Below are 26,247 nucleotides of genomic sequence, written 5' to 3'. Positions count from 1 at the left end.
TGTTCAGTTATCCCCTGGAGCATGCTGATTTCTTTCTTTGTGTCTCAGGTAGCTGCTCTCATGCAGAGAGTCCACGAATCGGAGTCGCTGCTCAACACACTACAAGAGGCCTTCAGTCAGGCCAAGAGGAACACACAGGAACAGATGGTGAGCAGCACTTCTCCACTACACCCTCTCAATATAGCCTTTCTTTGGGCCTCCAGTGTCTCAATAATGTCTGTCTGTGCCAGAAAGCCTGTGTAAATAAAGTTAGCAGCCAAAGCATTTGGACATTCCATCGCTGCATGTGCCTTTTGATTTAGTGATGCAACTGGCTTCTTTCTGGAATTAAGGAGGATGTTTCTCCTGCCAAAGAGATAGAGCTGGTGGAAATGTGATGTAGTGTTCTGCCAGTGAATCACACCTGAAGACTGTGGTCGGCAGTTCCATTTTACAGTACATTGAATCATCAGGAGGAAACAGGATGATGACATGATTTGACAGAGTGCTGTTTTTGCCATAACCAGGCAGTGCTGATGCAGTCTAGGGAGCAGGTAGCGGATGAACTGGGCAGACTGCAGATGGACAACGACAGCCTAACAGGCAAACACAGACTCCACGTATCTCTCCAGCAGCAGGAGGACTTCAAACTACCCATCACAGTGCAAGTACGAAACAATCATTCACAGCCACCATTTTGAGAATTGCTCTAAACCAAAGCCCTCTATTTTTTTGTATTTATTTTGTCACACAAATTCATAGATTAACAGAATAATGTCTCTTGACATCTGAATAATAAACATGAGTAATTTGCAAGGACCATCCAGACTCTTCATTTTTTCCTGATGATTACATACCATGCGTTCATAGCATTGACAAAGAAGAAAACAACAATAATATCCCAAATATTCAAAAGTTAAATCCAAGAGGGATAAGGAAGTGTGTATTTTAGGCCTAGATTTGGCTTCAAGTCATATTCTAAAACTTTGGTTGCGTTCCAGATACACAGATTCTGTACACATTATAGGAGCGTTATGTCATGTTGATGTGGTTCCTGAGATGTTAAACACTTCTCCTGGAATTGTAAAGATCTAGTAATGTTAGCAGACCTGCACATAATCTGTCTTTCAGAAATGAAACAATCCCCTTGTCTGACCAGGTAATATTTCACTGACTTTGGTTGACGAACTGGCAGGGGACAACATACTAGGGCCCTTCAGGGTGTTAAGGATTCTATAGTGTACTTGTTGACTGCTTTGACATGAACAAGTCTTTAGAGTGAATCCAAACCTTGATGAAAATGCGGTAGCTAAACCCTCGTAACCACCTAACTGATTCTTGGTTTTTTTCATCACATATAAACTAAGATATTGCAGTATTCAATTACTTAAAATAGCTTTTTAAATGAGTGATAGAAATAGGAATACGTTGGAGTAAATGAAGAAAATGAAGAAATCTTAGAAGAACTGAGAGTAACGAGTATGAAAGGGTTGGAAGCAACTGAAATGTATGAGTAAGTCATCACCATACACTTCTCCATGCGCACGGTCCCCAGAAGCAGACGACCATCTCTGGTTCACACCATCGAGCTATTTACATGTCCATCAGGTACTTCTTTCAGCATTGTGACTCACTTAAATTGGTACGTGCAACTATTTCTGCTCCCCTCTAGGAACTACAACCCCTGGTGCTGCAATTGCGGGAGGACATAGTTGCGGTGCGCACGGCTGCAGACCACCTGGAAGAGAAGCTGAAGGCGGAGATCCTGTTCCTGAAGGAGCAGCTCCAGGCAGAGCAGTGCCTCAAAGAGAACCTGGAGGACACACTACAGCTGGAGATAGAGGGCTGCAAGGAGGAGATAGGTGAGGCTCCCATTCCCATTCCTTAGGCTTGACACAAGGATAGATCAGAGAAGGGTGAGAAGAACCATGGATGTATATTTCGCATACATTTATGAAAAGCTACTTTTTTGTGCTATAATCCTCAAGATATCTATTGATTAATGTGCCAGATTTATCAAAAGTTTAAATTGTATCTGTATTTTCTGGGCAGGTGTAGAAAGTGGTGTACTGTACTTAATTAAAAATAGTAGTTTTATGGGGTATCTGTACTTTACTATTTATATTTTTGACCACTTTTACTTTTACTTCACTACATTCCTAATGAAAATAATGTACTTTTTACTCCTTACATTTTGAATGCTTAGCAGGACAGGAAAATGGTCCAATTCACACACTTATCAAGAGAACATCCCTGGTCATCTCTACTGCTTCTAATCTGGCAGACTCACTAAACACAAATGCTTTGTTTGTAAATTATGTCTGAGTGTTGGATTGTGCCCCTGGCTACCTGTAAAAAAATAAATTAAAAAATGGTGCCGTCTGGTTTGCTTAATATATGGAATTTGAAATAATTTATACTTTTACTTTTGATACTTAAGGAAATGTAAAACCAAATACTTTGACTTTTACTCAAGTAGTATTTTACTGGGTGACTTTCACTTTTACTTGAGTCATTTTCTATTAAGGTATCTTTACTTTTACTCAAGTATGACGATTGCATACCTTTTCCACCACTGGGTGTGGCTGTTCATGGCTCTGAGTTGAGCTGTCTGGACACCCAATGCAGGTGCAGAGAGTGAATACGAGCAATAAAGAAAATCTTGACATTTGCATTTTATAAGAGCCAGAGATGCTAAATATGACCGTTAGCTCAAACTTGTATGACTTAGTTGTTTCATTAGTACACATTTCAGTTACGGGATGAAACGTGCTGAGCTAGTGTTCAGCTTCACGGTCCCATAATGAACTCTTCAGCGCAACTGAACGCTGCTTCTCCACCATGAAATTGTCTTTTCCTTTGAACTTCATGAAAGACCCTGGCTTTCACATCCTCTGAAGATTTTTTTATTTCCTTTGTACCCTCTCATATCTTTCTTTTTCTCCTGTCCTTTTTTCTCGGTTGGTGATTGTTGTTCAGACATCTTGGAAGGTACGAAAAACACTGTCTGACGAACCTACTTAGGCTGTTTATGTATGTGTGTAGAGGTGTGTGTTAATGCTGTAAATGTTGGACTAATGACCGTAGGGCACTAAAACTCACTCACTGCAGTAATGTTTTAGAAAATGTGGTGTTGTTTAAATTCTTACACAGGAACACTCAAAGTCAATCTTAAATCAATCATTGTTTATTGTCAGCACACTGGAGAGTTTCCAACAAACTTGATGGACCATAGTGAACGTCTGTCAGGAGCCCTAACAGGGCAGTCCCGTTTAGTTCCCTTATATACTGGTTACAGACACAGTTCATAGGGTTGGTTCCGGCATGTGTCTGGCACCGTATCCCATCTTAACTTATAGAACATATTCTGGGAGTTCTGCCAACTAGTCTAAAGGAGGAGGTCATAACGCCCCTCCCTCATATACTTACCAGGCACAGGCAGGAACCAAAAATGGTTTGACACCAAAGACAAGATGCACAAAATAACATTTCCTTTACAGTATAGGCATGAAAGGATTATGGATGTGCATAGCACCTGTTGTCATAGTCCAGTCATACATCTACATTTTAGTCATTTAGCAGACACTCTTAACCCTAATTGCACCTGTAAGTTGTTCTGGATAAGTGCCTTGCTCAATGTCATAGCTATTCACTTCACTCTTCTAAGTCAGCATGGGTATGACAAAATAACATGCCTCACTACTAGTAATACCATTAATGTGGCTTAACATCACCGCTTTGTGGTTGTCTATTTTGTCTTCAGAAATGTTCAAATCAAATGCACTGCTTAAAGTGCAGAAAACCCATGTTCTGCAGTGGCTGAATTCTGGCCCAAGTTATCAACACTTCCCTTGATTGCTCTTTGTGTCAGTCTTATAGTTTGGAGGAGCACTGTGTTTGCTTGCTTAGTAGCCCACACACCACTCTCCTTGGCAAACCGTGGTAATTCATTCATGAATTGACGACTAATTTTCCAGGAACCACATTAGAAGGCTAGAATGCATGTCTGAGGTTGACGTTCTGATTTACCATCACAATGACACTTTAATAAGCCTTCTATCTCTTTTCTCTCCTTCCCCCAGCGTCATTCTCGAGTCTGAAAACTGAGCTGGAGCGTGTGAAAGATGAGAAAGAACAGGTAAATGAGCTGTAGGGAGTCTGCATGAGTCACTCCTCTGAATGTGAAGTCAGATTTCCTTCAGTGGCTGCCTTTAATAACATAATCCTAGCGAAGGCCTACAACCACTGGCTTGTTAGAGTAGTAGTTGCTGTTTTGAAATGTGTGGAAGAATATGTAGGTGTGAATTATTTACCATCACCAATGTGTTAATGTGAATACCTCATGAATGTACAACAGCTAATATCAGTGGTCACCGACCATAGTTGCGTAGAGCTACAGGGTGTGAAGGCTTTGGCACAAGCCTTATGTACACACCTGAATTAACGAAAGTCTTGATGTTTAGTTGAATTTGACGTTTGAGTTCTGAGCTGGAACAAAAGCCTGTGCACCTAACTCTCTACCAGGACCAGGGTTGGAGACCACTGGCTTAGCATAATTGTTTTGCAGTGCAGACTGTTGGTAGCCTTGTTGGCGTGCAGACCACGTGACACAGCGAGAGGAGCGGTGCCCCACTGGTCTGGACAGGTGGCTGTTATTACATATTCCTTTTCGAGAGTGGACGCATTGATTGGTTCTCTTAAATATTTGTTTTTTCCTGGGGGATTGGATTTGAAAATCCAACAGTTGTAATGGAAGGAGGCGGCGCTCTGGGACTGTGTGTGGCTGTCCATGTGGGTGTTTGAGTGAGAAAGACACAGAGGAGAACCAGTAAGGCAAAGCCCCTTACATTATCGACACATCGTGCTGACAACCTCTAACAGCCTCCCCAGACTCTGAAGTCAGGAGGACTTCAAGTTTGGTACTAGACTATTTGTGCCAGTAGTTGATAATAACCCTAACTGATGTGCTAATTTCCCAGCTGGAGAGCAGCTTGGCAGAGAAGAGCAAGACATTAGAGAGTGTCCAGGGTCTGAAGAGCAGTCTGGAGGAGCAGCTCAGAGAGCTCTCCACCACCAAGGTCAGAGGTCATTCACTGCTCAGACATACCAGACAGCCTGTATTTTAGAACCAGCCACTACTGCTGTTCCTTTCTCACCTATCTGTGATAAGTCTCAATATCCTGTGGGAGTAGTGATACTCAATGTGTGTGTGTCTGTGCACTGTGTATACGGTGTGTGTGTGTGTGGTGGCAGACTGCCCTGGAGGCTCAGGCGTTGGATGAGAAGGACAAAGCCCAGCGCTTGCAGACGGAGCTGGACGTCAGTGAGCAGGTGCAGAGGGACTTTGTCAAGCTCTCCCAGACCCTCCAGGTACGGACCGCAACACTGCCAGGTTACCATGGCAACCAGTCTCTGAGATCGCAAACTGGTTACTCAAGTTATTTTCTTCACACTGGGGTGTTCAACATTCATAGATATAGTCCAGTCAATAGGACAGCAAATGCACCTCCAATTATGTATTCTAGGGTATGTACGACCATGACGCTTCCATTGGTAAGCAATGCATGCCTTCCCCTATAAATGGATGAGCACTTACTTGCTTGTAAAATGCATAATAGTATTCAATCAACATTTGTGATGTAGATCTTAGTCATACCTTTCTATTTGACAAAAACGGATCTTTACCTTGTCTGACCTTACACTTGATAGGTCCGCATGATCGTGGCGTTACTATGGCAATGGTACTCCAACTCCTATAGTACACCTCTTACCATGGCAACCATATTCAGCACCTCATCAGTGCTTTTAACACTATTTGATAGTGATTTATTTTACCCTGTCTCTGATGTGCCGCCCCTGATATGTGAGATGTATCCTACATGGCTGTTTGTGTATTTCTAGATCCAGGGTATATGAGGTCCGGAGCCTTCTGGTTTTCTGTTCTACCTGATAATTAATTCCACCCAACTGGTGTCCAAGGTCTAAATCAGTCCCTGATTAGAGGGGAACAATGAAAAAACACAGTGGAACTGGCTTAGAGGTCCAGAGTTGAGTTTGAGGGTTCTAGATTATGTAGTAAATTAAATCATTCAATCACGCTCTTCCCCTCAGGTCCAGTTGGAGCGGATCAGACAGGCTGACTCTCTAGACCGTGTCCGAGCCATCCTCAACGACACCAACTTAACTGACATCAGCCAGCTCCAAGAGACATGATACCCGTGGCTGAAACTGCATTCTCACTCCTTCCACTCTCACTGGCCTAATGACATTATCCCACCCCTCCAGGCCACTCCCCCTCCTCTTCCCCCCCAATTGAAGGGCTCAGGAGGGATAAGAGCTGTGTGGGTATTTTTAAATAAAGACAAAATCCAAGGTGGAGGACAAAAAAAATCTATAATTTGAGAAGATAGGAGAAAAGGCCTTTTCTGTACAGGGGGATTTAGAGCACACCAAGGCAGGAGTGACCGTGAACACTACTACTAAGAGGTTGCAAATAACTAAATGACTTTTCCTGCAGTGGCAATTCTTGCCTGTTTATCTGTCCTGTGTTTCTACTGTAGATATTGGACTGACCATATTAGCCCAACCAAAGGAGGAGTTTGTAGTCTTCTAAGGCACTTTCATCTACAACAGGGATCATCAACTAGATTCAGCCACGGGACAATTTTTTTCTTGAGCGGATGGTCAGGAGGTCAGCACATAATTACAAATCATTTGTGGACTGCAAATTGACCGCAAGAAGCCGAAACAGAGATATTTGACTAAAACGTAATCATTTCAAACCTTGCTTACATTTGTATACGATCATGTAGATCTCTCTATTATACGTGGGAATACTTTGGAACAGATTTCCAAAATTAAAATCACTTGGAGCTGATTTGTTGGTGTTTTTACAGTCTTTTATGTCCAACAATTAAACTTGGAGGGTCAAATAAAATCACTGCGGGCCGCCAGTTGAAAAACCCTGATCTACAACTTCTCTTTCAGGTAATGGGAACAAATGGATCCATACCATTTCTGCAAGTGGTTAATAAAATGTTCTTGCTCCCACTGTTTCTCACTCACTCACTTTCTCTTTCTCTCTCTCCCCTTGTGTTTACTATTTTTCCCTCTCTCTCGCTCCATGCTTTTTTAGTTAATTTTCACCCTGCTGGGCCTATGGCAAAGACTTAATGAAGGAGATTCACAGAAATATTTTTACGTAATAATGTAAACAGTTTATTAGGTGCACCACCCCGTTAATGAAAATGGTTCACTCCTACAGACTGAGTCACGTGGCCTTGGCTTGCTATATAAAGCAGGTGGACGGGCATCGAGGCATTCAGTTACTGTTCGATTGAACGTTCGAGTGGGCTTTTCACTCAAGACATTGTCTAGGGTTTACTGAGAATGGTGCGACAAACAAAAAATATCCAGTCAGCAGCGGACCTGTGGGCGAAAACAGCTAATTGATGCGAGGTCGAAGGAGAATGCCAAGAATTGTGCAAGATAACAGGCAAATAACGGTGCAGTTCAACAGTGGTGTGCAGAACGGCATCTCGGAACGCACAACTTGTCAGTCCTTGTCACGGATGGGCTATTGCAGCAGACGACCACACCGGGTTCTACTCCTATAGGCTAAAAACAAGTAGCGGCTCCAGTAGGCACGCGATCACCGACACTGGACAATTGAGGAATGGAAAAACATTGCCTGGTCCGACGAATCCAGGTTCCTGTTGCGTCATGCTGAGTCAAGATTTGGCGTAAGCAGCATGGCCCCATCCTGCCTGGTATCAACGGTACAGGCAGGTGTAGGGAATATATTCCTGGCACACGTTAGGTCCCTTGATATCAATTGAGCAATGTTTCCATGCCCCGAAGAATTCTGTCTCTTCTGGAGGCAAAGGGGAGTCCGACCCAGTACTAGATGGGTGTACCTAATAAACTATGTGTGTATATACAGTACCAGTCAAAGGTTGGACACACCTACTAATTTCAGGGTTTTTCTTGTATTTTTGCTATTTTCTACATTGTAGAATAATAGTGAAGACATCAAAACTATTAAGTAACACATATGGAATCATGTAGTAACCAAAAATGTGTTAAACAATTCAAAATATATTTTAGATTTGAGATTCTTCAAATAGCCACCCTTTACATTGATGACTGCTTTGCACACTTGGCGTTCTCTCAACCAGCTTCACCTGGAATGCTTTTCCAACAGTCTTGAAGGAGTCCCACATATGCTGAGCACTTGTTGGCTGCTTTTCCTTCACTCTGCATCCCAAATCATATCAATTGAGTTGAGGTTGGGGAATTGTGGAGGCTAGGTCATCTGATGCAGCACTTCATCACTCTCCTTCTTGGTCAAATAGGCCTTACACAGCCTGGAGGTGTTGGGTCATTGTCCTGTTGAAAAACAAATGATAGTCCCACTAAGATGGGAGGGCGTATTGCTGCAGAATACATACATTCGGGAAAGTATTCAGACCCCTTGACCTTTTCCACATTTTGTTACGTTACAGCCTTATTCTAAAATTGATTAATCTACACACAATACCCAATAATGACAAAGCAAAAACAGGTTTGTAGACATTTTTGCAAATGTATAAAAAAATAATAACTGAAATATGACATTTACATAAGTATTCAGCTTTGGCAGCGATTACAGCTTCGAGTCTTCTTGGTTATGACGCTACAAGCTTGGCACACCTGTATTTGGGGAGTTTCTCCCATTCTTCTCTGCAGATCCTCTCAAGCTCGATCAGGTTGGATGGGGAGAATCGATGCAGAGCTATTTTCAGGTCTCTCCAGAGATGTTCGATCGGGTTCAAGTCCGGGCTGTGGCTGGGCCACTCAAGGACATTCAGAGGACTTGTCCCGAAGCCACACCTGCGTTTTCTTGGCTGTGTGCTTAGGGTCATTGTCCTGTTGGAAGGTGAACTTTCGCCCTAGTCTGAGGTCTTGAGCGCTCTGGAGCAGGTTTTCATCAAGGATCTCTCTGTACTTTGCTTTGTTCATCTTTCCCTCGATCCTGACTAGTCTCCCAGTCCCTGCCACTGGAAAACATCCCTACAGCATGATGCTGCCACCACCATGCTTCACCATAGGGATGGTGCCAGGTTTCCTCCAGATGTGACGCTTGGCAATCAGGCCAACAAGTTCAATCTTGGTTTCATCAGACCAGAGAATCTTGTTTCTCATGGTCTGAGTCCTTTAGGTGCCTTTTGGCAAACTCCAAACGGGCTGTCATATGCCTTTTACTGAGGAGTGGCTTCCGTCTGGCCTCTCTACCGTAAGGGCCTGATTGGTGGAGTGCTGCAGAGATGGTTGTCCTTCTGGAAGGTTCTCCCATCTCCACAGAGGGACTCTGGAGCTCTGTGAGAGTGACCATCGGGTTCTTCATCCTTCTCCCCCGATTGCTCAGTTTGGCCGGGCGGCCAACTCTAGGAAGAGTCTTTGTGGTTCCAAACTTCTTCCATTTAAGAATGATGGAGGCCACTGTGTTCTTGGGGACCTTCAATGCTGCAGACATTTTTTGGTACCTTTGCCCAGATCTGTGCCTTGACACAATCCTGTCTCCGAGCTCTACGGACAATTCCTTCGATCTCATGGCTTGGTTTTTGCTCCGACATGCACTGTCAACTGTGGGACCTTATATAGACAGGTGTGTGTCTTTACAAATCATGTCCAATCAATTTAATTTACCACAGGTGGACTCCAATCAAGTTGTAGAAACATCTCAAGGATGGTCAATGGAAACAGGATGCAACTGAGCTCAATTTCGGGTCTAATAGCAAAGGGTCTGAATACTTATGTAAATAAGGTATTTCTGTTTTTATTTTTAATACATTTGCTAACATTTCTAAAAACCTGTTTTCGCTTTGTCATTATGGGGTATTGTGTGTAGATTGATGAGAAAAAAAGGTAATTTAATCAATTTTAGAATAAGGCTGTAACGTAACAAAATATGGAAAAGTCAAGGGGTCTGAATACTTTCCGAATGCACTGTGTACACACACATATATTGCATTGATGAAGTAATACTGAAGTTGTTACCCTGCCCTGGTTTCTTGGAATGCCATAATAACCAGACCTGTGTTTTCCTGTGATCCATTAACCCATTTCACTAAAACGTCTACAGCTACATCTCCATTACTATGGTCTCTTACCCCACGCCTGCTTCCAGTAGTAGTCCTGATCTGCCTCAGCCTGTGGTCTCTGAATTGTAAAATGGATGGAGTGTCAAACATAACTGCTTGAGTTGTAGGCTGTCCCCCAATAGTCTGAAATAGGTTCCTTTGCTTTACTAGTCTCCTTTTCTTTAGGACCTCCGGCAGGTGAAATTACTGGTTATGTACGAAACATATGGCTCACGTCTATACATTTATGAGGGAACCGTTTAGGACTATTGAGAGACAGCCATAGTGACAGTAATGACCAGTTATCACAATGGAATGGATAATCCATAGAACTAACTAATTGACTTCTGAAGGGTGGATTTTTAAATGGTCGGGATCACTGTTGACAATATTCCTGTTGACATTTTCAGTGCGTCTTTTCGTGTGACAGGCCTGGATGTTAATGGTAAATAGTTTTAGAAAATATAATCAGATTTATGTCCCTCTGTTGCTAAAAAATTCACTTTTTATATTTATTTTGTATTTCATTTCACATGTATAGTTTTGTTCCGGCTTCATCACTAGTCACCAATACTCTTGCAACCTCAAGTCATTTGAGGGGGCATTGACCAGGATATGATGTCATAATTAGTATTTCTGTACAGTCTGTCCACATTGAACACTACCTGATTCAACAACACTGTCCCTAGTCTCATTGAGTTTCTGGCACATAACTTCTTGAGCACCTTCTGAGGTTTCTCTAACCTCAGTGGATGGAACATAACCGCTCACCTCTACTAGAGAATACAGAAGGCGTCCTGGTCGCTTAAGTGTAGGTGTCACGTCTCAGTGGAAATTATGAATAGTGTGAGAAATCAGTTGGCTTATCATGGCCGTATCCTACTAAAACTGAGTTTTACTAGGTTTCCATGGAACTGGCTGTGGACTCTTCCTGTTAAATTAGATCCTGCCATTTTTCCTGTGTTGGTTTAATGTCCCTTGGACAGAACTGTCAAATCATCATGAAAGATAATAATCACTGAACACTAAGTGGGCACTAGTAGGAGATGGAATTATTGGATCAGAATGAATATGGTTTTGGCAATGAGGGTTATGATCATTACCAATAACAAGAACCGTACAAAAGGTCAGTCCTTGGCATCAGAAAAAGCTAGTTCAGCAACATAACACTTTTTCAATATGGGTTGTTATTCTCAAGGAATCTCATTAGGCAGTTAACTTCAGAGAATGGTTGGCTTTGGAGAAAAGAAAGCTTCTACATTTTAATAATCTACTTAATACAGACTTTTCCAAACATGTAATGCACTGTGAAGTATTTGCATTTGAACGTTTCAGCCCATTTCTCTAAAGGAATGAGAACTTCCGTCTAAGATAGAACTGCCAAAGGAGGCGGAGTTACAATCTACTGTAGAGAGAGCCTGCAGAGCTCTATCATACTATCCAGGTCTGTGCCCAAACAGTTTGAGCTTCTACTTCTAAAAATCCACCTTTCCAGAAATAAGTCTCTCACTGTTGCCGCTTGCTACAGACCCCCTCAGCCCCCAGCTGTGCCCTGGACACCATATGTGAATTGATTGCCCCTCATCTATCCTCAAGAGTTCGTACTGCTTGGTGACCTAAACTGAGATATGCTTAACACCCCGGCCGTCCTACAATCTAAACTAGATGCCCTCAATCTCACACAAATTATCAAGGAACCTACCAGGTACAACCCTAAATCCGTAAACATGGGCACCCTCATAGATATTGTGGTTACTAAAAGAAACACTTTTGCTGGTCCATGCTTGTGATGATAAGAAGATCCGCCGACACTATACTTTGATTATAAAGGTTTATTATAACAAAGAGTTTACAGCATCGAATTTTGACAGACTCCTGCAGATGTCTGGAAAACAGCCCGAGCCAATCTGATTAGCTATTCTCCCTATTCTATTGTTCAGACATGGTTTTATATCCTTTGTGACGTATTATGGTGTGATTCTAAAAAAACAATCCCTGGCCATTACATATCCTCTTTTCCAGGAATTTAGTAATGCTTTCCAGATGTTTTCCAGCACAGTAGAGTACACCATTTTGCCACATCAGCAAAATCTTAGGGCCAAGTTCCCTCTATCACACTTTCTGCAACAATCAGCATTTCTAGACTGTTTAAGATACTACATATTCCCCCCTTCGAGACTAATTAAGTCTCGAAAACAAAAAGAATAGGATTATGACAAATAACAATTCTTGCTCTTGAGTAATTTTAACAATAAACCAAAATTAATGGAGATTAAACACATGTTTATATAGACACATTTTTGTATGTAGTGTAAATACATTATTATGGAGTGTAAATAAATTGTCATGGAGTGTAAATGAATTGTCATGGAGTGTAAATGAATTGTCATGGAGTGTAAATGAATTGTCATGGAGTGTAAATGAATTGTCATGGAGTGTAAATGAATTGTCATGGAGTGTAAATGTAATAGTTGTGGATTCATCTATTTTCCCTATACCTTGGAGCTCTTTACTTATACTTCCATCTATCACCACTAGTGTCACTACATTAACTCTTAGTCCCGACTCTAATCCCTCACTTTCAAACTGTGGATTATAAAAAATACATTTATAATCGCCTTGATCCTCCTGCTGGGAATTGTACACATAGAGAGTACAATCACCCTCAATCTTCATTCTTCTCTTATCATTCAGCAACGCATACTTTCTCAATGCAACTGCTCCTAATAGATCTAAACTCCTGCCATGGTTGTCTTCCCACTGAACTCTAAATTTCCCTTCACCACTGTTCTCTCTCGTGCACTGGCATGGAAGCTGAGCTGACTTTCCTAGGGTTACTTCTACCCTAGTTTTCGTAACGTTTTGGTCTGACTTTTCTCCTAACTGGTCTGGGCCTACTTTGTCTAACTGAATCATCAGCTTCTCCTGTAACAGAGTTGCCCTTGGTGATCTCCGTGGTTTCACAGTCCACTGAAGTATTCCCTGTTGTGTCTGGGACGTATTGAAAGTCAATGTCCCCAAATCTCTTTTCCTTCCCATCCATTGCAGAGTCATCACTGGCATCATCAGAAGTGTACACATTATCATCAATGTTGTCCATAACATGAACAATCTCTCCTTCCGGGTGTTGACTCTGGATATTGTCAGGCATCTCTCCTTCCACCTGTTCTTCCCTATCGTCATCCTGCTCTCTTGAGCCTTCAACATCCTCTCTCTCTATGCGTGGCACCACTTCTCCAGGTGCTTTAACGCAATGTGACAAATGATACCACGTTGGAGATCCTTTAACCTGCACAGCTGTTCCAGTACTACGAACAACCTCAAATGGTCCCTCACGGCGTTCGTTATACCACTTCCTTCTAAATACCTTCACGAACACCTTGTCCCCCGGTTGCACTGTACTCCTTTTTTGCTCATCAAGCTTCTCCTGCACCTCTTCTTTTCTTTGCCTGTCAGAAACATACGTGGACAGCTTTTTATGAAAATTGGCCATATATGTAACGTATGCTCTCATTTCATCTTCCAGGAGAGCCAAGCTTGGACCCTTTCCGCTTGTTCGCAAACAAGGCGTAGGCATCCTTCTTCCTGTGACCAGTTCATGGGGTGTCATACGTAGATCACGCAACTCACTTGAGCGACACACCATTAATGCTAAAGGAAGCGCCGCTATCCAGTTTAGACCCGTATGCTGGCAAATTTTGATAATGCGATTTTTCAAGACACCGTTCATTCTTTCACAAATCCCTTGACTTTGTGGGTGATAAACTGCTCCTAGACGTTGCTTAATTCCCAATTTTTGCAACGTCAATTTCACTGATTTATCCACAAATTCTTTCCCATTGTCTGAGGATATTCGGTCGGGAAATCCCCACCTGCTTATGACTTCTTTGCACAAGAACTTAGCAACCGACTGAGCATCTTTTCGCTTGGTTGGACAGGCCTCCGGCCATCGTGAAAATCTGTCAACAACCACCAACATGTACCTTTTCCCATCAACTGGTTTTATCATATCAACAAAGTCGATAACCAACTCACGCATAGGACCTCTCGGTGTAGGAATGTGGCCAGGAAGAACAGTCACACCCCGGCGAACATTGTTTTTCAGACAAATTGTGCACCTGCCTATGACATAGTCAACTTGTTCAAGCAAATATGGTGCCCAACAACCATACTCCTTTGTGATCTTTCTTTTAACCTCCCCCCTTGCAACATGAGCTAACCCATGTGCTTCCTGAATCATCAGACCTAATAGGTCTGGAGGCGCTACTATCAACCCCTCATGGTTTCTCCACAGACCAGTAGCATCTTTGACGGCACCTCGGTCAAGCCATAACTGTTTGTCGATCGTAGAAGCAGCTTCCTGCATCAAAATCACATCCTTAAGCGTAATTTTGTCTTCCAAGTCCACTGCATGAGTGACCAGAAAAACTTTGCCCAATTTGTCCGCTCCTGTGACGGCTTTTGCAGCTTCATCAGCAGCTTTGTTCCCTTGTGTAACTTTCGACACATCTGTCCTATGAGCTGCACACTTAGCTATCGCTATCTCTGTAGGCTTCATCATAGCGTGTAACAGTTTCATTATTTGCGCATGATGTTGTATCGGAGAACCATCCGTTTTCTTAAACCCTCGACCTTTCCACACTGCTCCGAACAGATGACATACACTATGTGCATATGCTGAATCAGTGTATATCGTCACTCGCTTTCCTTCTGCTAACAAACATGCTTCTGTTAGCCCCACAAGTTCAGCAAGTTGTGCAGACGCAGGCTGTGGTATTACTTCAGCCTTCTCGACGACAAATCCAGTTCCTTGGGCTTTGACTACTGCATAGCCAGCGCACAACTTGTCTCCCACACGATAACAAGACCCATCAGTCCAATACTCCAGGTCTGCTTCACGTAATGGAAAGGCTTGCAAATCTGATCGAAGCCTTGAGTATTTCTCTGCTTCCTGGACACAATCATGTGGTTCACCATCCTCTGAAGTTGGCAAATTCTCGGCTGGATTCACCGTATCACACCTTACTAGGGTGACATCTTCCTGCTCTAAGAGCCTGTGATAGTCTCTGAGCCTAGGCATAGTCAATGTATATTTCCCAAAGTTCAGAAGATTTCTGAGACTATGATGGGTAAGAATTGTTACTGGGTAACCCATTGTAACGGATGATGCTTTGTTATACATTGAATATACTCCCACCATTGCTCTGTAGCACAATGGTAGTCCTAGTTCTACTTCTGAATAGGCAGTAGAGTAGTAGGAAATAGGCTGAGGATTCGTCCCTGTGCCTGTCGGCTGACAAAGAACTGCACATGCATATTTGCCTCCAGTAGAAGTAGACACATATAGCAGAAAATTCTTAGAGTAGTCTGGTAATGTGAGTGCAGGTGCCTCCTGCAACCTCTGTTTGATCGTTTCAAATGCCACAAGGCCTTCCTGTGTCCAGGAAAGATTGCTATGGAGTTGACCATTTCCAGTATCCTTTACCATAGCTCTCAAAGGTCCTGTCAAACTAGCATAGCTCTCAACCCAAGCTGAAGAATATCCAGCAATACCAAGAAATGTCATCATCTCTCTGACAGTTCTAGGCTTCGGAGCCTTACGAATAGCTTCCAATTGACTATCCGAAATGCTTCGATTTCCGTGCGTTATTGTCTGACCCAAATAGACAACCTTCTCCTGGCAATATTGCAACTTTTTCTGTGAAACCTTATGTCCCTTTTCTGCCAATACCTGTAGCAGTTTAATTGAGTCTCTATGACATGTTTCCTTATCCTGTGAGCAGATAATTATATCATCTACATACTGAATGACAGTGCTTTGCAATATCTGATCTATCCCTACCAGATCTTCCTTCAATACTTTATTGAAGATGTGCGGGCTGTGCCGAAAACCCTGTGGTAAACGATTGTACTCATAGAACTGTCCCTTATATGTGAACCCAAATAAACCCTGACTCTCTACACTAAGTGGAACACTAAAAAATGCACCACATAAGTCTAACACCGTAAAATGTGTCGCATCAGGAGGAATTTGGGCTAACAAAGTATGCGGGTCTGGCACTTCCGCTGGAAAGTCAGTTACTACCTCATTCACTGCTCTCAAGTCATGAACCACACGATAAGTTCCATCTGGTTTTTTCACAGGTAACAAAGGTGTGTTACTCTGAGGATTTTCGAAAGTCCTTCAATTTGTGGTTCGATCCCTTGGATTGCTTCATCTTTCAATGGATACTGATTCTTCCAAGGAGGTCTGGCTCCTGGTCGAAGTTCAACTTTCACCGGTTGGGCTGATTTCACAAGTCCAATATCGGTACTGTGTTGAGACCACAGAAATTCTGGAATTTGTTGCAACATCTCCTCTTTCATAGGGTCTGAATCCATCTTCACGCTGCAAATAGATTCGTGTGTTATCCGTACAGCTTGTGGCTCTCCTTGTCCTTGAGCCGAAATCATGATTTTGAGAAATCGATGATCTTCAGTCCTCCAGATCGCCAAATTCTCTTTCATCGGTATGAAAACAGCTTTCTCTGCTTCTGTCATCATTTCTCCTATTTGCTTCTGCTCATAGCCTTCAGAAACCAACAAGGTCACATGTGGCACACTCTTCTCAATCTCAAATTCTTTATCCAGATAATCGTCTGTGTTTATCTTCATAGCTGCTCCTTGTGGTCCTAAAATTATGCAACATGAGGTAAGTTGAACTTTCTTTGGTTGACGACTCAGCCATTCCTCTGAGTCCGATTGGGCAGCATTCTTGAAATACTTGAGCGTACAATGAGATGGATATTCCGGAAGCCTCGCATCTGGCATGTTTGTCACAATGAATTTCTCCCATATCTTAGCCTGCTTCAAAAAATCTTCACTGAGATTTCCAATCCAGAATACTGAAGAAGAATCCATCTCAGTTGTCATCGACAATTGGTAAACATTTTCCTTTGGCATCTCTACCAGACAGCCGTCTGGTGTACATTTTATTGTACAGTTCAACTTACACAATGCATCTCTTCCCAACAATGCAATAGGTGTATGTTCTGATACTAGTATGGGTATTGTAATTTTCTGATTTTCATAGCAGAGCTCAATTGGTTCCGTAAGAGGAATCAGCTGTTTCACTCCCTCAAATCCGATTGTCCTAATTAGTTGATTGGACATAGGGAGATGTGTAGCATCTTCAGGCCGAACACAGGTAAAAGCAGCTCCGCTATCCGCCATCACTTCCAATGGTCGTTTGTTTACTTTTACCTCAATTGTTGGATCTTTTTCCGGTCCTGATGCTACCAGCTGACACCCCCCTTTCGGATCTTCTGGGCACCTCTAGAATCCTTGCTCCGGGCCCCTATAAGGGTTCACCGGTCCTCCAGATGATCTTGACTGGCTCCTGTATCTTCCTCTGAAATTCCCTCTGGTGTTACCTTCTGGCCCATTACACTCACGGGCAAAATGACCAACCTGTCCACAATTATAACACACTTCTGAAGATTGCAAGAAGTGTGGCTTGAATCTTCCTCCTCTTCCTCTTCCTGAACCTTCTCGTCCTCTTCCTCTCCAATTCTGTCTCTGTCCAGAAACTGGCTGTGGATATGAAACAACTGGTACCGCTATTGGTGTCTGGTACAATTGTGGTTGGAACTGGTTTGGTTGAAGCTGTGGCAGTGATTGTTGATTTGGTTTACCCTGATTCTGCATCACCAGAGCTTGTTTTTTCTCCTTCTTATTCTCCACCAATTGTATTTGATTGAGTTTTCTGAGAGTTTCTTGGTCCTGTTCTTTCTGGTTGTGTTCCTTTTTCCGGTACAGATCCACTTGATGGGCTATATGATCTGTATAGACGCCTTTTGTCATGCTTCCAAGTCCAACCACTTCTGCCAGTTTGCTCCTTACCGGTAAGGGCAGTCCCATCTGTAGTTTAGCTCTCAAGATTGACTGCTCAATTTGACTCACATCTGGATCATTTCCGGTAATATTTCTCCATACTTGATGAACTCTTGACACGTAGGCTCTCGGATTTTCTTGTTGTCCTAGTGGGTCAATCAGAATGTTGTCAGGATGCACATTTGTTGGAAACGTATCCTTCAGTGCTCTCCACAGCCGATTCCTGCTTGCAGCCAACAATTCAGGATCATTCACAGCAGTTCCCACGTATCTATGAAGTCCAGCTCTCTGAAAAATGTCTTCCATGCCTGGAATCCCAAGGAGATTAGCCAAAAGTCTCTTAATGTCTCCTATGGCAGACTGTGTTCCCACCGTAATTTCTTCCAACTTTGAAATCCAAGGATATGCTCCATCTTGAAGAGTAGGCAGCTTCTCAAGTATATCTGACATATCGGTATTCTGCAAAGGCTTATATTCTAGGTTTTGTCCTCGAATGATCACCGGCATAATTTTCTTACTAGTGCCATCTTTCCTTGGCCTCAATGTATATCTCTTCTCAGATTCTTGGGATTCTTTTCTCAGCAGCTTCTTGAGTCGGTCTTCCAGTTCTTTTACTTCTTCTAAATCATTGGCCTTATACAGGTATGATACGCATCGGTCTATATCACTTTCTATTTCTTCTGTGTTAGTCATTGGAGGATAAAATCCTCTTGAACATGAAGCACCTTTAGTCTCCAAATCTTCATCGCTGTCTCCATCTTCATTTTCACCAGGGCTTGAATCGCTTGTATTCTTCTTCTTCCAACTTCCATCACCCCTTCTTTCCGCTCTGGCCAACCTCTGTCTGATGACAGGGTCATATCCACCCATGATCTCTTCTGAATCACTCTGATCATCCTCATCATCATCGTCATCATCAAGTTCCATCCTCCTTGATCTCACTCTACCCTTAGTCTCCAGACATCTCGTTGTCTTCCTGCCTTTGGAGTTTGGATTCATCTTTATGGTCGTTTCTGCTTGTCCCCTCTCTATTATTCGTTCATCCTCATCTCTGATGCAATAATCACCTTCCTGAATGATCACTGGAAGCTGAGGATAAACGTCCTTAAACTTGGCTTCTTTCTCATAAGGTGGGGGTGTTTTTGCTGAATCCATATATGAGAAAGGTGTATTGACTTCTGCAATCAGTTTTTCTGTCACCTTCACCTCTTTTGCCATTTTCTCTGCACCTCTGTCTCTCTTATCTTTTGTGTCTTTTATCAGTTTTTGTCCTTCATTTTCAAAAAGCTTAAGAACACCCAGCTCTCTTTGTCTTTTTTCTTTAGGAAGTTTTCCTTTCTTCCCCTTCTTTTGATCTGTCTTATACGTGGATACAAGCACTTGCATTATCTTGATGACGTCTGGATTAAGCGTGCCTTCCAATGGCCATGGTTGTTCAATGTCAGGCCAACGTTTATTCCATTTTTCAGATAATTTTGCTATACCATTAACTAGTGGATTACTATTCTGTACTACATGAAGAGGAGTAATTGCTTTTGTAGTTTTGATGTCCTTTTTCCCCATTGTAATGCACTTGTTATGTGTTACCCTCTAGTTTTCCCCTTTTTTTTTTTTTTTTTTTTTTTTTTTTTTTTTTTGATTAAAAAATAATTAATCAATTAATCCAATCAATCAATTAACCAATTCAAATCAATACATCAATCAACCAATTCAATCAATCAATCAATCAATCAATAAATTCAATCAATCAATGAAATCAAATCAATCAGTCAATCAATTACTAATGAAATCAATCAATCAATTAATCCAACCAATGAACTAACTAAATCAATCAATCAATAAATCAAATTAATCAATCAATCAACTAATGAACCAATCAATCAATCAATCAATCAATTACCAATGAAATCAATCAATCAATTAATCCAACCAATGAACTAACTAAATCAAATCAAATGAATCAATCAAATAATCAATCAACAAATCAAATCAATAAATCAATCAACTAACTTAATCAAATCAATGAATCAATTAACTAATCCAATCAAGTCAATCAATCAATCACTAATCAAATCAATAAATCAACTAATCAATCAATCAATCAACTAATCAATCAAATCAATCAACGAATTACAAATCAATCAATCAATCCGATCCATCAACAAATTTAGCCAATCAATCAATCTGATCAATTAAAGAAGCAATCAATAAATTAACCAAATCAATCAATCAATCAATTAATCAAATCAATCAATGAATCAACCATTAATCAAATCAATCATTTAATTACTAATCAATCAAATCAATCAATTACTAATTATTCTGTGAATTTTATTTTACCAAATTATTGATTAGTGGCAATCTTACCACATCCGATGAGGAAGAGTAAAGGAAAGTAGTCAACTCCAGAGCAATTCAAAAATAAAATACCTGTACCAGCAACACTACCCAATTGCTTAATAAGCAATTAATTACCTTAATTTTACAGAATAATTTCAATGCTGGAATTCCAACACAACTCTAATCAAAACAAGTCATTGACAAAAACTGTAATGTGCAATTATCAATTACATAAATTCATCAGTCTGTTGCCAAGCTCTTGCGAAATGGTCACAACATGAAATATTCTATGTAAACACAATGTATCAATTATATCCTGTGAGGGAAAGTAGATTTGTGAATAATAACAGCACTGGCCTTAATTTGGACTGGGTTGCCGTCTCTGATGTCAGTTGATGTCAGCCCCTCCTCTCTCTCTCTCTCTCTCTGTCTCCTCCTTCTCGTCTCTCATATGACAGAAGGACAAAAGGACAAAGAAGAGTTTAGTTTATACTTTTTCCACATTCACGCTAAGAAATAAGCAAACAGCTTAACTCAGGAATATTATAAATAGCTCAATAACATTTTATTTTATTCATTTATTTTAGTATTATTATTTTTAATCCGTCAATATATCTCTCATTCACCAACTCAACCGATTATCAACCAAACAGTTTTACAGTCAAGCAATAGTTAATTCAAAAGAACATTTAACTTGTGTGCAAAATTCCCCCTCCCGTTTTCTTTTTTTTTTTTTTTTTTTTTTTGCTGCACTGAAATGGACTCTCCCAATCAGTTCAGTGCAGGGGAGTGGCTAAAGTCATAAATCCTACGCGTGCGCAGTTCAGTCACCAATGTGATTTCAGAGTGTAAGGACCTATAAACAGACCCGCTGTTGCTCCGGTCTCTCCTCCCATAGACAATAACACTTAAGACTTTAACAGAGCTCACAAACTGAACACATAGAACATACAGAACACAGAACACAAATCCCACTTCCAAGTTATGTTATCTTCCACTTATCCTAGTTTGCAGATTGATAGTTATGCTGTTATCAATTACAAAACATCTCTATACACTTTTAAAAAGTCCTCCCTGTAGGCTCATGATTCGTTAGTAAACGTTCTCTTTTTATAGAGACTCATAAGATCTTTAAACTTATAGTCCTTCCAGGGGGCTCATAGTTTATATAGTTTAAGAATTACAAACGTTCTCACAAACAGAGACTCATAAGATATTTAACCTTAACTGTGTTGTAGGGGTTTTAACTTTTTACTCTAGGGGCTTAACATTTGAAAACATAAATACCTAAGACATTTATTTACAAGAGACTAAAAAAACTCTGGTCAAAGCCTTAGTCGACACACATCTGGAACTCATCAAGCACGCAGCCACACTCACTCACACACGCTGACAGAGAAATGCGCTTTTCCTCCTTTCAGACACACACACAGAGAGAAATTGGATCCATCTATCGCCGTTCCTATTTCTTTATATATTCCATTTGCTAAATTTCTGCTACCTTCCGGTTTTAGACATTCAAAAGAGAGGATTACTTCAGACAGATGTTTCGTCAAACAAATTCAGAGCGGTAAACTTACAATTGAATATATTGTCTTAAACCAGCAGTCCCGAGAACTGACTTGAGAGTTAATCTAATAACTATCAAGATTTATGGCCCATCTCTAATGATCGCCTCGTTTGAGGGCTTCCTTAAATTAACGGCGCCCTAAAAGTATACTGTCAACTCATTTCAAACGTTATCCTCTAAGCCTTTCCTTGGACACTCCTTGCACTTTTATTCAAGCCAAAACATCGGTGTCCTGTCGGTGTGTCCTACAGACACTCAAACTAATTTAGAAAATTTAGAACGGAATTCCTATCACACAGCAAAAAGAACCAGCAAAACGCACGCATAAGTAATTTAACGGTACATCTTGAACGCACACACTCTGGACTCACAAAACGGCCAACGCCCAATATTAGTGAAAAATCTCACCTTTTTAGCCGGCTTCTTTGAGCGGGAGTCACTTTGTAGCCCAGGAGTGGAATGCAAAGAAAAGACGTAACACGCCCCAAAAAGAATAAAAAATAAAATAAAACTACCTCGTCGCCATTAAATGTGGTTACTAAAAGAAACACTTTTGCTGGTCCATGCTTGTGATGATAAGAAGATCCGCCGACACTATACTTTGATTATAAAGGTTTATTATAACAAAGAGTTTACAGCATCGAATTTTGACAGACTCCTGCAGATGTCTGGAAAACAGCCCGAGCCAATCTGATTAGCTATTCTCCCTATTCTATTGTTCAGACATGGTTTTATATCCTTTGTGACGTATTATGGTGTGATTCTAAAAAAACAATCCCTGGCCATTACATATCCTCTTTTCCAGGAATTTAGTAATGCTTTCCAGATGTTTTCCAGCACAGTAGAGTACACCATTTTGCCACATCAGCAAAATCTTAGGGCCAAGTTCCCTCTATCACACTTTCTGCAACAATCAGCATTTCTAGACTGTTTAAGATACTACAATATCATCCTGACTAATTTACCCTCTAAATACACCTCCGCTGTCTTCAACCAGGATCTCAGCGATCACTACCTCATTGCCTGCGTCCGTAATGGGTCCCCTGTCAAACGACCACCCCTCATCACTGTCAAACGCTCCCTAAAACACTTTAGCGAGCAGGCCTTTCTAATTGACCTGGCCCGGGTATCCCGGATGGATATTGATCTCATTCCGTCAGTAGAGGATGCCTGGTTGTTGTTTAAAAGTGCTCTCCTCTCCATCTTAAATAAGCATGCTGTTATGTATGGTACGACGTGCTGTACGTCGTACTGTACGTTGTTATGGTTTACGACAGTGTGCTGCGTTACGGATGAATGGGTTGTCAGAATGCGTGGCACATGTCATTAAACGACAGAGTGATGTTCAATGTGAAACTGTGCAGATGTCCGTTCTTCTACAACTAGGCTAGATATAACATTGGCGACGAAGATGGCTGAATTCAGTTTACCACCGCCAGCACCATTCCTCGCCGTGCCTGGCGAACCTCCAGTCCCGTGGAATAACTGGCTTGATAGTTTTAACACTTATCTAGAAGCTATGGACTTTTCTACAATCTCCGACAAGCGGAGGACAGCACTGCTCCGTCACTGCCTTGGTACAGAGGGACAGAGGATTTTCAGAGCGCTTGGATCGGCTCCTACATTCACTGCTGCAGTCAGCCTCTTACGGAACCACTTCGCCGGGAAAGAGCGAGTGCTCCTCCGACGCTACCGGCTACGGAAGAGACACCAACGGCCGGGTGAGTCCATTCAAAGCTACGTGGCTAATCTGAGGGATTTGGCTAGCTCTTGTAACTACGGGACACTTCAGGACGAGATCATCAGGGATCAGTTGATAGAGGGGACGTTATGTGAAAAGACAAGGGAGAAACTGCTTTTGGAATCGGATAATTTACAACTAGATGGAGCTATTAAAATAGCACTCCAGGTTGAAGCGGCGTTGGAATGCTCTTCTATGCTAACAGACAGCTCTGCAGCATACACTCGGCCCCCAGCCATTCTCACACAGCAGCTTCAGCCCGAGCAGGCGCACTACAACGATCACGCGCTGCGCACGCCCTCCCGCGTCGATAGCTGCATGGACACAGACACCGACATGCCCGTGCAGCAGGCACACAGACAAACAAACAGAACTAGCTGTGGCAACTGTGGGGCTAGCTCTCACAATTCAAGGGCTTCAAACTGCCCAGCCCGTGGGAAAATATGCAAGAACTGTTCAAAATACAATCACTTTGCGAAAGTGTGTCGTTCTGCCCCTGCTACTAGCTCCACCCAGAACAGGCCCTTCGTTTCATCTCACTCTCAACATGAACACACGGAAATCCGAACCGTCTCCACCAACCATGTGTCATTCAGGACATGCACTGTGCAGCTGGGTGAGGTGGGTTTGCCTTTGCTGCTGGATACTGGCGCTGCGGTGTCGTTGCTCAACCTTGCCACTTACTACAAGTTTTTCAGTCACCTACCACTCCAACAGCCCTCCACTGCCCTGTGTGGGTACGGTAGATCTAAGATAGACATTGTAGGCACCCTCCAGGTCCCAGTACACTACGGCACCAAACATCTGCCATCATTCACATTTCATGTTGCAAAGCGGGGTGCCAACCTCCTGGGCCTCGATCTCTTCACAGGCTTGGGATTCACACTGAGAGATGACAGTGGGTCAGCTATCTACCAGGTTACCTGCACATGGCAACAGAACTGGCCGACTCTGTTTGATGGACTGGGCTGCCTCACAGCCTTTACTCACAGGCCCCTAGTGAATCCGGAAGTGACCCCAGTCATGCAGCCCCTGCGGCGCATTCCCTTTGCACTGCGTGATGACGTCACAAAAGATCTCCAGTCACAGTTGGATGCAGGCATCATTGAGCCAGTCAACGCTGCCCCCTGGATTTCAAACTTGGTCATTGCAACCAAAAAGTCAGGTGGAATCCGGACCTGTGTGGATCTCCGTGCTGTGAACAAGGCCGTTGTCCCGGATAAGTACCCCTTGCCTACAGCTGAGGAGCTGACCGCACAATTCCATGGCTCCACGATCTTCACGAAGCTTGACCTTCGTCAGGGTTATCTTCAGGTACCCCTCCATGCAGCTAGCAGAGACCTCACGGCCTTTGTCACACATGCTGGCGTGTTCAGATATACACGCATGCCTTTTGGACTTAGCTCCGCCCCCAGCTGCTTCCAGAAGGTGATGAGCACCATCCTCGCTGGAATACCTGGGGTGGCGGTCTATCTGGATGACATCGTGGTCCACGGCCCTGACCTCCACATCCATGATTATCGACTCCACAGAGTATTCAGTGCTCTACTGCGGAACAACCTGACCCTGAACGGTGGAAAGTGCACCTTTGCAGCTCCAGCCGTCGAGTTTGTGGGCTTCCGCCTGTCGGCCAAAGGCATTGCCCCACTCATGTCGAACATTGAAGCCGTCCACCGGATCCCGGAACCGACCTCAGCCTCTCAGGTGGCCTCATTCTTGGGCATGACAGCTTACTACCTCCGGTTTCTGCCCCACTACTCTCAGACCACAGCGCCCCTTCGCCAGCTCCTCAAGAAGGATGAGCCATGGGCCTGGACGGCAGCCTGCTCAGACGCGGTCCGCTCACTGAAGAGTCAGCTCACCACAGCCCCAGTCTTGGCTCACTTTGACCCGTCTGCCACACCATTGTCACATGTGACGCCTCAGCTGGAGCACTAGGAGCTGTCCTCTCACAGCTGCAGAATGGCATTGAGAGGCCCGTCGCCTTCGCCTCAAGGGCCCTGAGCCCCACAGAACAACGGTACTCTGTGGGCGAACGAGAAGCACTGGCCTGTGTCTGGGCGTGCGAAAGGTGGCACCTCTACCTATATGGCCGTCTGTTCACACTCCGAACCGACCACCAGTCCCTCACAACGCTACTGTCAGCATCAGGAACTGGCCACAAGCCACTTCGGCTGCACAGATGGGCCGACCGCCTCAGACAGTATGACTATCAGCTGAAGTTCACTCCGGGGAGGGATAACGTGGTGGCAGACCTCCTCTCACGCTCCTTTGACGCTCCTACTCCGACCGTCTTGCCAGACGACAACGAAACAGAGCTTGTACAAATGCTCTACGCTCCTCTTCAGTCAGTCGTCTCACTTGAGGAGCTGAAGCAAGCATCGGAACAGGATCCCACACTGTCTACCCTGCGCACCTACATACGCACTGGATGGCCAGCACATGTGCTGGAAGAGCTGGCGACTTTCGCCAGAGTGAAGCACGAACTTTCTTGCTGGGAAGAAGTCTGTGTCTCTCGAGGGTTTTGCACTGTGGTCCCGAGTGGCCTGCGTGCGCGTGTTCTATCCATGGCGCACGAGGGTCACTTGGGCATAGTCAAGGTCAAACAGCGATGTCGAGACCTT

The 26,247-nt window shown here is 43.0% G+C and overlaps 1 protein-coding gene across 5 annotated transcripts in view; it reads left to right on the top strand.

Moving 5' to 3' along the window:
• Window positions 1–6,856, top strand: part of LOC311136548 (rab GTPase-binding effector protein 1-like) — a 48,825-nt gene extending 41,969 nt beyond the window's left edge. For 2 of the 5 annotated variants that reach the window (XM_084170716.1, XM_084170717.1), the window contains 7 exons: window positions 49–147; window positions 507–647; window positions 1,652–1,841; window positions 4,062–4,117; window positions 4,959–5,057; window positions 5,233–5,349; window positions 6,091–6,856. In XM_084170716.1, coding sequence (XP_084026842.1) covers window positions 49–147; window positions 507–647; window positions 1,652–1,841; window positions 4,062–4,117; window positions 4,959–5,057; window positions 5,233–5,349; window positions 6,091–6,192 — 804 coding nt within the window. In that variant the 3' untranslated portion in view covers window positions 6,193–6,856. Of the gene's footprint in view, window positions 1–48; window positions 148–506; window positions 648–1,651; window positions 1,842–2,185; window positions 2,357–4,061; window positions 4,118–4,958; window positions 5,058–5,232; window positions 5,350–6,090 lie in introns of those variants that run through there. The other 3 variants (XM_084170718.1, XM_084170720.1, XM_084170719.1) reach the window with 2 other exon arrangements.
• Window positions 6,857–26,247: the final 19,391 nt, after the last annotated feature.

Source organism: Coregonus lavaretus, assembly GCF_964263955.1.
Source record: "Coregonus lavaretus genome assembly, chromosome: 10".
Lineage (NCBI taxonomy): Eukaryota > Metazoa > Chordata > Actinopteri > Salmoniformes > Salmonidae > Coregonus > Coregonus lavaretus.
This window is presented reverse-complemented; position numbering and strand designations above follow the sequence as displayed.